The sequence below is a fragment of the Dromiciops gliroides genome, chromosome 5, assembly GCF_019393635.1.
Source record: "Dromiciops gliroides isolate mDroGli1 chromosome 5, mDroGli1.pri, whole genome shotgun sequence".
Lineage (NCBI taxonomy): Eukaryota > Metazoa > Chordata > Mammalia > Microbiotheria > Microbiotheriidae > Dromiciops > Dromiciops gliroides.
The window spans coordinates 36,483,006-36,497,545 of NC_057865.1; the positions used below are offsets into that span (position 1 = coordinate 36,483,006).

The 14,540-nt window shown below is 41.5% G+C and overlaps 1 protein-coding gene across 16 annotated transcripts in view; it reads left to right on the top strand.

The window, feature by feature from the left end:
- Positions 1 to 14,540, top strand: part of TBC1D5 (TBC1 domain family member 5) — a 611,040-nt gene that overhangs the window by 526,367 nt on the left and 70,133 nt on the right. For 15 of the 16 annotated variants that reach the window (XM_043966947.1, XM_043966952.1, XM_043966957.1 and 12 more), the window contains 2 exons: positions 948 to 1,207; positions 5,461 to 5,526. In XM_043966947.1, the coding sequence (XP_043822882.1) occupies positions 948 to 1,207; positions 5,461 to 5,526 (326 nt within the window). The remainder of the gene's footprint in view (positions 1 to 947; positions 1,208 to 5,460; positions 5,527 to 14,540) is intronic. The other variant, XM_043966959.1, reaches the window with a different exon arrangement.

Consider the following 14,540-nt stretch of genomic DNA (forward strand, 5'->3'; position numbering starts at 1 on the left):
CCAAATTTGGGCCTGGTGACAGATGATAGGGCTGACCTCTAAGGACCAGCAGAGCTAAGTTTGGAGAAGCTCATCACTAACGTGGACACTAACTGTGGATTTTTCTCAGCTACAGCAACTTATGAAGATCATCTGCTTGGAAAAGCAGTGCCTTGCTATGTAAACAAATGGAAGAATTGGCCACACCACTGAAATCACAGGTCTTAAGGTGTTGGAGTTTATTCTAGCTAAAATAGGATGAAAATTTCAGTTCACTAGAATTGGATTCCTTAAAGAGCCAATTACTTTTGGTATTCTGCTGCTTCAAGAGAAATGGGAATTGTAGGAAACAAGCTCATGTTAGGCATTTAGCCAAAAAAGCATCAGCTTCCTGGAGATGCTATAGATTCTACCTACAACTGTGGCAATGTAAGACCATGACAGATCAACCAAAATCGTGGATAACCTAGCCAAAGTCACTGCCACAAACTTAGCATTAAAGAAAAGTGAACATTTTCAGTAACAAATGAGGAGATTTCCTTTTTCATTCTCAGTTTGAATGCAGATATTTATCAATTGACTTCCTATGATGTGAAAAGTACTTTGCTAGGCACCGATGGACAATCCAGAATAGGAAAAAGACCCATTTCCTGGCCTCAAGCTAATCAATCTGTCTTCGGTTGACTGCTTAGCAATTCATGATGAATATAGACTAGAGATGTGCATGTGTCTTTTACCCACATACATTTTTATACAAAGTTCAACCACAGAATATTAACACTTCTCCCTAAGCCACACATACATCTCATTGCTTTGTAAGCATATTGTGTAAGTTGTCTCGCTTAGACTTCTGGTGACTTTGCCATGATACCATTAATGGGGGGGGGGGGGACCGTGAATAGTGTTGCACATCATTTTCTCTTTTATGCTGTAGTGTCTGACCACTTCGTTTATATCTTATTTTTCAGGGCTAATGCCAAAGCTGCCCCTCTGAACATAAACAAGGTGTCCAATAGCCTCCTTAACTTTGGCAGAAAGCTAATTGGTCCAGCCATGACCACAGGCAATGCTGTTGGCCCTGTACCCGGTGGCAGCAACAGCAGCAGCTCTCCAGCTGTGATGACCGTCAGGACGCCAGCAGAGGCTCCCCGGCACCATCACCCCCCACAGCAGATGCAGCAGCAAAGAATGATGAAGTCAGAGAGCATGCCAGTTCAACTCAGCAAAGGTACAGAAAAGAATGCAAGGGAAACAGATGAAAACTTTGATCATAAGACGGAATTTCCTAAGCCTCTTATTGCAAAACAAAAACAAAACACCAACTCATTGAAATACCTGATTCAGGTGATAAATATCTTAAAGTCACTTTAAATTCAGTGTTTTGATCCAATTTGAAGCTCTAATCCATTTGATTTGTTTTCTAAATCAAGAGCACTGTTAAACATAATTTGGGGCTGCAAAAAAAAAAAAAATAAAAATGATTTGGGGGTTTTTAGATATTTGGATTTAAATTCACGCATATGCCGTATGACATTCGGATGCTTAGGCAGCATCAGACAGTAGGCTCTCTGCAAGATAATCTGACCTCATTTGGCCAGTTGTGATGAATGGCACTGCCCTGTAAGAGAGGTATTCTGAAATAATCAAGCCAGCCTGGGTCGGTCATTCTCCCATGGGCTCCAGTTTGATATGATAAAACTCAGACAAACCTAATACAGTAATGTCTCACTCACCCAGCCAGAGGTCACCAAACCAGTGATCTTACTGTCAGGGTCACCCCCAAGAGCCTGAAAAGAAAGAAAAAGGCCTGTGTGGCTGAGGTTCTAGGAGAACCGCTCCTGGACAGCCTGTTTCCTTCCTAGTCTTACCCAGCTGCAGTACGCTTGGTTGGCTGCTTTCTCAGGCCAGGGAAAACTGGCCTCAACACCTCATCCATAAAATGGGTATAACGGTGCTTTTTCTCTGCCCTATCTTACATAGTGGTTGGAAGAAGTGTGAATGCTTAAAAAGGCAGGTTCACTGACAATGGCAATGGGTGGCAGCATTGGGAACTCCTTTGTGAAGCAGGAGTCAGGGAGCAGTCTGGAGCCACATCACATAGGGGCTGCAACTCGAGGACCACCTCTGTGAAGTTTGGTCATTAATATGATCCTGGGGCATCAAGATAGGGCTAACACTCAGTGCACTCCATCTGAGAAAGCAGCAGGATGATTTGGCCTTTAAAACCCCTGTGCAAGCATCAGGTGTCCAGAAAATCCACTCAGGTCAATACTTCTGTTCCCTAAGAATGCTGGCTAAACGAGGTATTACTGTATACACACACACACACACACACACACACACACAGAATGGTCCTTTATACCCGTTTCCCTCTGCCTTTGCTCTGTTCACATCTTCTATTAGTTGTTAGTCATTATATAATTAGTATCTTAATTTTTATTAAAATATTCAGTTTACCTTGCACAAGGATAACTGCTTTAAATTATATTCCTTACTTGTTAATGCAAAGCTGTCACACATGATTTAAAGAAAGGGAGACTTAAAATCATTAGCATATTGTAAATGTATTTTAATGCCAGGAGACATGCCCACTTCCAGAATGGAAATGAATGTTATTTTATATATTTCTTAATTGTACTGTTTTATTGTTCCAAACAAATATAATTTCAATATTGCTTTGATAACAAGCTATAGTCAGTAGTAATTCTAACTGATAGCAGGCAAATGAGTCAGAGAGTCTCTAAGTACTGGATTTTAAATTTTCTGAGGAACCAAGCCAAATGATTCTAGCAGAATAAAGTTGTGTCTCTAAGGAAATGTCAAGTATTAATACCACTGAGTGAGAGAGGAAGTGCGAGGAGATGGAACAATCGATGAAAACGCAGTCCCCAATCAGAAGGAGACAACAGAACACTTAAGCAAAGTATTTGGAACACAAGGATCACTAGGGTATTTTGTAACCCATCCGTGTACTGAAAGAAAGCTCTTCATGCTTTCGTAGCCAGAGCTGCTAGGAATCATAGGGATCATCCAGTCCAGTCCCTTAATCTACACCTAGGGAAACTGAGGCCCTGACAGTGGCTAACAGAGGAGCTAGAGTCAATTTCTCTTTCAGTGAACAGTGATGGCCTCACTTGACGCAGCACCCCTCCTCTCTGGAGGGACATGTTTAAAATACAAAAGGAGGTACAGCTTTCTTTGGTTGGGTGAGTTGCCTTGAGAGTGAATATATCATAAAACAAAGAAGGTGGGAAGAGCATGATCCTGGGAACCAGTAAATGTGGTTTCTGGTCTTGGCTCTTTCGTGCCCAGTTTTGTAACCTCAGACTGGTCTCCAACCCCACTGGGCCTCGATTTCCTCATTGGTAAAATGAGAGCACTGAATTATGGGAATCCCTAAGGGCCCTTCCAACTACAGAGTTCTAGAATTCTTTAAAAGAAGACCCTTTAACCTTAGAGTAGAACATAATTCTTGGCTAGAATTTCTGAATGTTCAAGTTTCCTTCTCCCAAGTATGCCCAACTGTATTACCTCATTGATAAATTTGAAACTATATCAGCTAGTCTGATAAACAGCACAGTAGTTAGCCTGTTAGGAGACCTAGTATTAGGGACATGATTTTAAATTATCTCAGAGCTATCTGTAGAAGCAGTAATCAGTCATATGCACAGTGCCTTTGAGGGGGAAAAAATGCAATATCTTTTTTAGCGTACTCTGCTGGAAAATTCACAAGTTTTGAAAAATTGTTGTTTACAAAGATAAAAATGCTTATATGGTTTTCATAACATATTCCACTTCTTGATTATTCATGCTGATATAGAAGAACAGTATTATGGATAATCCAAAACTAATTTATGATTGACTTGGAATACACTGTGGTTCAGGGGACAACAGATTTGCCTCTCTGATTATGTGGAGCTCTGGATGAGATTAAAATTAGCTTGCATTCCCTGACCACACACTAAGGCAGCAAAAGGAGGTGACCCAAGGGTAGCAAAGAGGCTGTAGATGGCAAGACTGGAATTTAAAATCCTCTGCAGGTATTGACAAAGCAGATGAGACAGATGAAAGCAGATCATTGAAAGTCAACTGTGGAGGAGAAGTGAGGGATTTTAATGTGTCAATTAATGACTATTTTATAGTCTACAAACTCCTCCTTGCTTTTGTTATTTTCTAAACTCCTGTCAGGCAGATGTTTTACTTTATTTCAGTTACGGGAGGAGTATAAAAGGAGATGCTATTAATTGATCTGTGGGAATGTAATTACAACCCAGCAAATTCTAAATAAGCTGATCATGTTGCAAATCATAGCTGAAGCAAGTGCCCAGGGCACCAAGGGGATGGCATTTAATTCAGAAATGGATTTTTCACTATTGTGTAAATGCCGAAGGGGGAACCACCACACCTATTAATCATAGGTAGTCTTTTTTGTGAGACCAGTTTAAAAGACTGGACATCATTGCTTTTCCATACACCAGTTAATCATGAAGCAACACAGGAATTTGTATCATTTGTTTAATAAGAGCCCACTGATAGTAAACTGATTGTGCTGAATGCTGAGCTAGTCATCAGGAAAGCAGCCCTGTAACCAGCCAGGGGCAAAGAGCTCAGCAGTCCTCCCTTCTAAACTGGCCAGATGAAAGGCCCCTTTTCCTCCTCGGTGCCCTTGAGTCACCCTGCTCTTCTCCTATGTTCCTTTGGCCTTCTTGGCCTCGAGTGTTTCTTTCTTAGAAGGGCACATGACAGGGTGACGTTGTAAGGGAATCTCCCCTAAAATAATAATCGTGGTTTCAAGAGAGTGCTGGCTGTTATCTACGTTTGCACATTGACATTTCTCAGATGTGCATGGTAGCTCATCAGATCTTCTAATGACTTAATTTGCAACTAAAAATGTGCACTTGATATGTGCTGTTTTATAAACACTTTGTCTAGTATCCAAGAGTGCTTGAGTCTACTTAAAGATAAACGGTTTTCGATATGAGAGAGAATTCTCTTTTTTTTAAGGCTTGCCTACTTATTAATAAATGTAAATAATATTAATAAATGCAATTAAAAGGAAGCTAATTTTTAGATGACAATTTTTTTAAAAAAGGAATGAATATAAGACTTTGATAATAGCTTTGTTGTGTGTGTGTGTGTGTGTGTGTGTGTGTGTGTGTGTGTGTTTTAAAGGGGGGAAGCATTTTAAAAGACCTAAAGAAATAATGAAATGCACATAGCAAAATACTTACATGTGAGTTCCATTTGGACTGATGCAAACTGATTTTTCTTTGGAAAAAAAAAACTTTCTTAAAAGATATGGTTTGTTTTTTGTTCATTTCCTTTTTTAGAATAATTGTTCCATTGATTTTTCCAAGTTACATTCTGTGTTTTCAGGGGTTTGATAGAATGAAAAAGTCTTTCAACTCTTCAGAGGGAGAGAAAATTTTATTCAGTTACTTTTCTTTATGAAATCTAATTATTTTTTCTTATGAAATCTAGGAGATGTAGTTACAGGAAGCGATGCTCAGGTTTCTGTTCCTGTCCAGACTCTAACTGACCTCCAAGGTACATTTACTATGGTGACATAGTATATCTCTGTTTGCCTGCAGCATTATCATTGTGTTCTCCCAAGGAACCCCAACGCCATTTTTACTTTCCTTTATCTTCCATTTGTAGTGCCATTCAAGTCACTGTTGCTGTCCAGCCACTAAGTGGCGCTGTTGTTTTGAACAACAGGGTCCTTTCCATTCCATTACACTCAGTCTGGCTTTGGGGCGGGTTTTGTACTGACTTCTCTTGCAGAAGCCTAGTTCACCTGATACTTTCACGCTTCACTCGGTCTTTCTCTGGCCCAGGTGTACTATAACAATCAGATTAATATTGGCTAAGTTTAAGCATCGGTGGGCTGTGATTAACAGCATGTGCAGCTACTTCAAAAGACTTTGCTGCCTGATTTTGAAATAAATAGTAAAATGTGGGCCTTTGTGTTACAATTTTTGTCAAAGAATTAAACACACTATGACAGGCCACCATAATTCAGTGACTAACGGTGATGGAATGGAGAATAAAGAGCACTTTACCAACTTGTCAGTGCTTTCTAAGAGAAAGAAGGGCATTTATGTTCTATAAAAGAGTTTAGTTAAGAAGTTACTCAAAAGATAACTTTCCATCAGCACTTCTCAAGGAGCTAGAAATTATACAAATATTTCAAAATCACTCTAGATTTTCATTAGAATGTCTTTGAAATGGAGGCAATGAGGGAGGGGGTGGATTACAAGACCCCTTCTAATGAGTTCTAAGCTGTTTTTTAGTCTAGAGAGATAAAATACATCTCCAATGTGTAAATACAAATGTTGATTGCATTTTTCCTTCATTAACTTCAGATGTTTATAATGCAGTTCACTCATATGGTACAATCACCTGAGTTGAGTTGCGCTTATAGTGAAAGAGAAACTAAAGTCACACTTGGCACAGGCACCTTGTTATTATATGTCCCTCTCATATATAGAAATGGCTGCCTTTGTTGGGTGCTTTACATAGAAATGTTCACTCCCTTCCTCCATTATTTCCTACTGCTAATGAAGGTTCCTTCCTCGACAACAATAATCATAATTCCTATATGGTGCTTTCCTCAGTAACTCTGTGAGGATAGTATAAGTGTTGTTATTCCCATTTTATAGATGAGAAAACTAAGACTGAGAAGTTAAGTGACTTGCTTATGATCACACAGCTATTAAACGTTTGAGGTGGATTTTAAAGACAGCTAGGTGGGACAGTGGATAGAATTCATTCTCTTCCTGAGTTCAGATCTGACCTCAGATACTGAATATCATGTGACCCTAAGGCTAGTCCCTTAGCCTTGTTTGCCTCAGTTTCCTCATCTATAAAACCACCTGGAGAAGGAAATGGCAAACTGCTTCCCTATCTCTGCCAAGAAAACCCCAAATGGGGTCAGGAGGAGTCAGACATACCTGAAACAATTGAACCACAACAACAACAACTCCTGATCTCAGTATCAGATCTAGCCCTATCCACTGTGCCTCACTGATACTACCTTTAACCCAAGCCCACATCCCTCTCCTGATTTAATGTTCATTACAGAGGGAAAGCCCTCCAACCCCAGCCTAACCTTTCCTCTTGGCATACTTTAATACCTGCAGCTGCTAGTAATAGAAGAAGGAGAGAAGAGTGGAAGGAAAACCCATCCCAGAACTTTCCTCAACTCAGCAAAAGGGAGAGGATCCATGGGAAAGGGAAGGAAGATAGGGAAAAAAGGAGGCAGCTTCTTTATGGTTTGGAGGGAACAAACCCTTTCTTAATGCAATGCCTCACTGCCTCCCTCTTTATAGCCTTGTTCTAGCACCTAACTGCCCCTTGGACCCTGTCCTGTAGCTTCCTCCAGCCTTAGAGGCTCATCCTCAGACCCTCTTCCTTATGCCTCACCACAAGTACCCCTAGCCCCTGAATCTTCTGACTTAAGCCAGAAGAGATCATTCTTGAACCTTTGTGATGGAGAAACCTGTTGATGTGCAGAGGAGAGTCAGCCCCAGCAGCCCTGCAGTAGGGCAGATGACGTGTTCCTGGCAGCTCAGCTGAGTGCTCCGGGCACCTTGTCCTGTGGGAGAGTGCTGCAGTCAATGATGCTTGGCTAATTAGAGAGCTACTGTGCTCCAGGTGTTTACTCCACTATGTTGACGAGTCCATCAGTGTGGGTCTTCATTCCCCAGGGCAAACCGCAGTCCATCGCTGCCTTCGTCCTCTGTGGTTCTTGGCACCCCAGGGGCTTCTTCTTTAGGCACTTTGTGAATAACTGTGCAGCACCCAAGGGGTTCTGTCCCCCTTCTATCCTCCCTCCTCCTCCTCACAGGCTAAATGCACATGACTTGCTGGTCATGCATATCGTGACTAATACCTTCTGTGCCGCTTCTGCTATATTCTCAGCAAAAACCGTCCAAAGCTCTTCTTTGCTCACGGCTCCAGACCTGAGCTGTGTTACCTTTCAGGTCTCCAGCAATTTTGATTCTTTAAAGGCCAAAGTGTCCCATGGTTTGCACCTTTCCAGGAAAACACCAGGGTTCCAAAGATGAGTTTTTGTATCAGAGGCTCACCCAACGTCTTGGATACACAGAACATTTGACCAGATATTAGCCAACTCAGGCCTCCCCTCTTATTCCTTTCTTGGCCCAAATCATTGTCCATCTGCTTTACCTGTCAGAGACAGACAGACAGACGTATGTATATGGACCTATTAGCATGTAGTCTATATCAGCATGTGTACATATTAGCGTGTATTCTACATTAGCATATATGTTCATTCAGTATGCTGTCATGCAACCTGCATGCCCTAACAGGGCACTGCGAATCTACAGTACGGATTAAATTTAACTTTGTAGGCTGGTCCCATCATTTTTAATATCACTTCTCTGGGAAAATGAATTTTGAGACCCCAGTAGCCAACTTATAAACATGCCTTTGAAGCCAACTTCTCTCTAAACTTGTGAAGTACTTTGAAGCTGGAGTTAGGTGGAAAATTGACATTTTTGTGTGGTCATTCCTTCACCTCTCTTCTCCAACAGAAGGGCTAACAAAGAGATTTGATGTTTAACTTGTCCTACTCCCTTTGGTAGAATTTTTGATAAGAGTGGGAATGGACAAAAGACTGGAGAAGAGGCTAGGGTCCCACACAATGCACACCTGAATAACCAAGAGGTGACTATAGTTTGTCTTAAGTTTTTCATCCTTTAGGGAAAACTTTGCATAAATGTCACACATCTGATTTTTAAGCTTTAGATCTTTCTCCATGAGAATGATAGAAAACCAGAGCTAGAAGGAACCTTAGCAATCATCTGGTTTAACCTCTTATTATAGAGATGGGTAAACTGAGACTCAGGGAGGTAAGGTGCCACAGTCAAATAGCAAGTGGGCGACAATACAAAGTAACATAAATTTAGAGCTGGGACAGGCCTCAGAGGTTGTCTAGGCCAAATCATTGAACAGACAAGGAAACTGAGATCTCAAAGTTTGAGTGCCTTGTCCAAGTAGCAGGACTAGGATTACAACCAAGGCATTCTGACTCCAAACTCTGCGCCCTTTCTATTATACCACATTGCCTCTTACATTATAGATGGTAGTTCTTCCAGTATATGTCTAGTCTTGGCTTCTGGATTTGGACAGATTTTTGTTTGGGGTAAAAGGTTTTTATTTCTAAAGGTTATTACATCTTTTTACATTTTAAACCTATTCATAACAGTGTGTCCCAAAAGACTTCAATACCTTAAAACAGCACCAAGACTTTTGGAATACTCTGTATATGTAAGCCAGGCTTCAAGCCTGGAGCATTTAGCATAAGACTCTCCTAATTGGTAGAGATGCAGTGACATAACCTTCTCATGAGGGATGGAGCAGGTGCAAAAGCTTTGGAGAAGAGAGTCCTCTTTCCTAATCAGAAGGAGAGATGCATAGAGTTCCATAACTTCTTGAGGCAAAAACAAAAAAATATCTTTCCTCTGTAAGTCTCTCAGACCAGCTCAGCTGCTCTCCTAGGCACATAGATGCCAAGCATCATCCTTTCCAGCAATTAGGAAATTCTTAAGAAAAGGCTAAAACCAGGGGCAACTAGGTGGTACAGTGGATAGAGCACTAGCCCTGGATTCCGGAGGACCTGAGTTCAAATCCACTCTCAGACACTTGACACTTACTAGCTGTGTGACCCCAGGCAAGTCACTTAACGCTCATTGCCCCAAAAGAAAAAGAAAATAGGAAGAGAGGGTGGGTTATGATGGGATGATGAGCAAACACAATTTGTTTAACCTATCTAGGGAAAAGTAGGTTGTGGTATGGCAGTAGGGTCCTTCTTTTTCTAAAGAGAATCCCATATTTCATGGCTACATAACAGTGTACTCTCTAGATTTGAAGATCTCTTGTTCATACACTAAATGTCCAGAAGCAGTGATTAAGTGTTTACCATGTACCCGGCACTCTGCTAAGCTCTGGGAATAAAAAGAGAACACAGTCCCTGCCCACAAGGAGCTTGTGTTCTTATGGGAGAGAAAACCTATAAATCACAAGGCACATTCACAGTACATACAGGGTTAGCTGGAAGGTACTCTCAGAGAGGGGAGCACTAGCAGCTGGGAAAACCGAGAGAGGCTTCCTGCAGAGAGTGGGGTTTGAGCTGAGTCTTGAGGAAGCCAGGGGAGCTAGGAGCCCAGAGGCAGCCCTTTGGCAGAGCGATCCAGAGCTACATGGGAACCACTGGCATTCATTGAGTGGAAGGGCAGGCGATGACCTGGGCAGACCCGACCTGGGCTTTAGGAAAATCACCGTAACAGCCGAGTAGAGGATAGACTGGACAAGGGGAAGCCTTGAGGTGGGGAGACCAGTCAGGAGACTGTCGTGGTAGTCCAGGTGCAAGGCAGTGAGGGTCTGGATTGGGGTGGTGGCAGTGTGGCTGGAGAGAAGGGAACTTGGAGACTTGTCATGGAGCTAGAAGGGACGTGGTTTGACAGTGTATTGGGTAGTGAGGCAAGAGTGCAAGAGCAAGGTGCAGAGCCTGGGAGAATGGTGGCACCCTTGATGGTAATTAAGAGACTAGGAAGAGGGGAAGGTTTGGGGAAAAAGATGATGAATTCTCTTTAAAAAACAGCTTCTGACCTTATCATTCCACTGAACGCTTCTTTCCAGACTTATTTGCCAGTGGTCCATTATTTACCCAATCCAATAGCCTTTTCTCAGTTCTCACTCTCCTTGGGCTCTCTGTGGTCTTTGACATGGTGGGTCCCCTTCTCCTCGTGGATACGGACACGACTCTCCTGGTTCTCCTGCTGCCTGTCTGACCACTTCTCCAAAGTCACCCTTATCCAGATCATGTTCTCTAACCATAGGTGTCCCAGAGGATCTGTCCCAGGCCGCCTTCTCTCCTCCTTCTCTACCACTTCACTGGGTGATCTCATTTCCCATGGATTGGATCACCATCTTTGTGCTAATGATTCTTCTGTCCCAGCCTCTTTGCTGACCTCCAATCTCCCATCTCCAGCTGTTTCTCAGACACTTCTTTTTTTTTTTTAATGTATGAGGTATTTTATTTTTTCCATTACATGTAAAGATAGTTTTCAACTTTTGTTTATACATGCTTTACAATTTCAGATTTTTCTCCCTCCCACCCCTCCCTCCCCCCTCCCCTAGACAGCAGGTAATCTGATATAGGTTATATCTATATATCTCTATACATATACATATATATATATACACACACACATATATATACACATAATAACATTAATCCTATTTCTGCATTAATCCTGTTACAAGAGAAAGAATCAGAGCAGTGATGCAAAACCTCAAAATAGAAAGAAAAAAAAAACAACAGCACCCAAAACAAAAGAAATAATATGGTTCAATCAGCATCTATACTCCACAGTTCTTTCTTTCTTTTTTTTTCTTGGATTTGGAGATCCTCTTCTATCATGAGTTCCCTGGAACTCTTCTGTACCATTGCATTGGTGAGAAGAATATAGTCCATCACAGTAGGTCAACACTCAATGTTGATGATACTGTGTACAATGTTCTTCTGGTTCTGCTCATCTCACTCATCATCAGCTCACATAAGACCCTCCAGGTTTCTCTGAACTCTTCCTGCTCATCATTTCTTACAGCACAATAGTATTCCATTGTATTCATATACCACAACTTGTCCAGCCATTCCCCAATTGATGGGCACCCCCTCAACTTCCAATTCCTTGCTACCACGTAAAGAGCAGCTATAAATATTTTTGTACATGTGGGTCCCTTTCCCCCTTCCATGATTTCTTTGGGCAAAAGACCTAAAAGTGGGATTGCTGGGTCAAAGGGTATGCACAGCTTTATCGCCCTTTGGGCATAATTCTAAATTGCTCTCCAGAATGGTTGGATCAGCTCACAGCTCCACCAACAATGCATTAGTGTTCCAATTTTCCCACAGCCTCTCCAACATTTATTATCTTCCTTTTTTGTCATTTTAGCCAATCTGATAGGTGTCAGGTGGTACCTCAGAGTTGTTTTAATTTGCATCTCTCTAATCATTAGAGATTTAGAGCATTTTTTCATATGGGAATAGATAGCTTTGGTTTCTTCATCAGAAAACTGCCTGTTCATATCCTTTGACCATTTCTCAATTGGGGAATGACTTGGATTCTTATAAATTTGATTTAATTCCCTATATATTTTAGAGATGAGGCCTTTATCAGAAGCACTGGCCTCAAAAATTGTTTCCCAGCTTTCTGCCTCCCTTCCAATTTTGGATGCATTGCTTCTGTTTGTACAAAAATTTTTTAATTTAATATAATCAAAATCATCCATTTTGCATTTTATAATATACTCTATCTCTTGTTTGGTCAAAAACTGTTTTCCTTTCCAAAGATCTGATAGGTACACTATTCCTTTCTCTCCTAATTTACCTATGGTATCACCTCTTATGTCTAAATCATGTATCCATTTTGACCTTATTTTAGTATAAGGTGTAAGATGTTGGTCTATGCCTAATTTCTGCCATACTATCTTCCAGTTTTCCCAGCAGTTTTTGTCAAATACTGAGTTCCTATTCCAGAAGCTGGAGTCTTTGGGTTTATCAAACACTACATTACTAGTGTCATTTACTACTGCATTTCCTGAGCCTAGCCTATTCCATTGATCTACCACTCTATTTTTTTGCCAGTACCAGATAGTTTTGATGACTGCTTCTCAGACACTTCTAACTGGATTCCAGCAAGCTTCTTCATAGCAGCAAGCCCCAAACTGAAACCTTCCCCCCCCCCCCTTCAGTATTACTGGAGAAGGCAACACCATTCTCCCAGGCCCTCAGGCTCACAGCCTAGGAGTCATCCTGGACTCCTCATGCTCTCTCACCCTGCCTCGCTGCCCACAGCCAATCTGTGGCCAAGGCTCACTGATTCTATCTTTCCATTGTGTTCCCCTTTAGCCCTGCCCCCAGTTTGGTGCAGGCCTTCATCCCCCCACACCTGCACTATTGCTGTAGCTGCCGGGGGTCTGCCTGCCTCAAGTCTCTCCCCATTCCAGTCCACCCTCCATTCATCTACTAAAGTGATTTTCCTAAAGCATGGGTCTGACCATGTCACTCAACCCTTCCAACACCTCCCCCCCACACACACACACACACTCAGTACATTCCAGTGGCTCCCTGTCATGTCCAGAAACAAATACGAAATTCTCTGGCTGACATTCCAAGCCCTTCACTACCTGGCCCCCTCCTACCTTTCTAGTCTTCTTCTGCTTTGCTCCCCACTGGGCACTGGTCATTCTGGCCTCTTTGTCTTATAAGGTCTCTTGCTAAGTGCCAGACTTCTGAGGAAGTAAAAGAAACCAAGAGGCCATAAACGGTGTCAGCAAAGGAATCATGTCTATAAGACTGGAAACTCTAAGATTTGCAAGCCTCGGTAATCTCCTAAGAGTTGTTGGTAGTAAGTGCTAGTAAGCCTTTCATGGGAGACATGCAGAGTGAACTTTACAGGATAATGACCCAGCAGGACCCGGGAGGTACAACAGAGATCTAACTGAAGGCTTTAGCTCACAAACTTAAAGTTGGAAAACCTATTAAATACTGAAAGGGAAAAAAAAAAAAGGTTTTTTCCTTCAAAATTTTGAGCAGAGCGGGTCCTTGGAGGGAATGAATACATTTTATGTGCTTCCTCTGCCTTGGTTGACATTTGGCAATATCTCAACATCTGGGTCAGTGGTAGATGTTAAGCTTTGCCTCATTTGTAGACCAACCCATTCAATTATCATTTGTTGGTTTATAACGAACTGTCTACAAAAACAATTTGTAAGTTTGTTTCCTGTTTGCTCTAACAACATGGTTTTAGCTCTTTAGCCTTCAAGATTTGAAGTAACTCATGGCTTTCCACTTCCTTATAACTTGAGTTAAATATTATTCATTACTTCTTTTTGCATATTTATTCTAAAAAATAATTTGTAACATAACTATTAGTAAAATTCTAAATTAAAATTTCTATAGATCTCATGGCTACATTCATGGATTTATGTGGTAGCTTGCTTTCAGTGTACTATATATATTGACTTAGAATCAATAAAAAGCCCTAAATGTTAGTACTTGTTTCTAGTTGTTAGTGGGTAACCCTGGGTAAGTGACTGACCTCTGTGCCTCCCTTTCCTTACCTTTAAAATGGCCCACTCCTAAGCAAATGAGTCAGAGACTGGCTTTCAGGGTGTTACATGTTTCCCAGTCCCATTTTAAAGAGCACTTAGGAGTGTTGCCAGCCGAGTCTGAGGCTTGCATTTGGGTCCTGTTTAGTATCAGCCTTGATATACCTTATCTTCCTGACTCTAAGCCCAGGGCTCTGTCCAATGAATGTATCACACTGCCTCTCTAACCACAGCTACAGAAATTATCTTGGTATCATAGGTATTTACTGTGGTATACAAGAAACAACGGACACTTACTTAAACTTCCCTCCTTGTAGCTAAGCAAGTGGTTCCTAACATGTCTTTTGGGAAGTAGAAGTAAGTAATGTGTCACTTAGAAGATCACTAATACCACAAGTCCATTTCTCCAGGAGAAAGCCAAA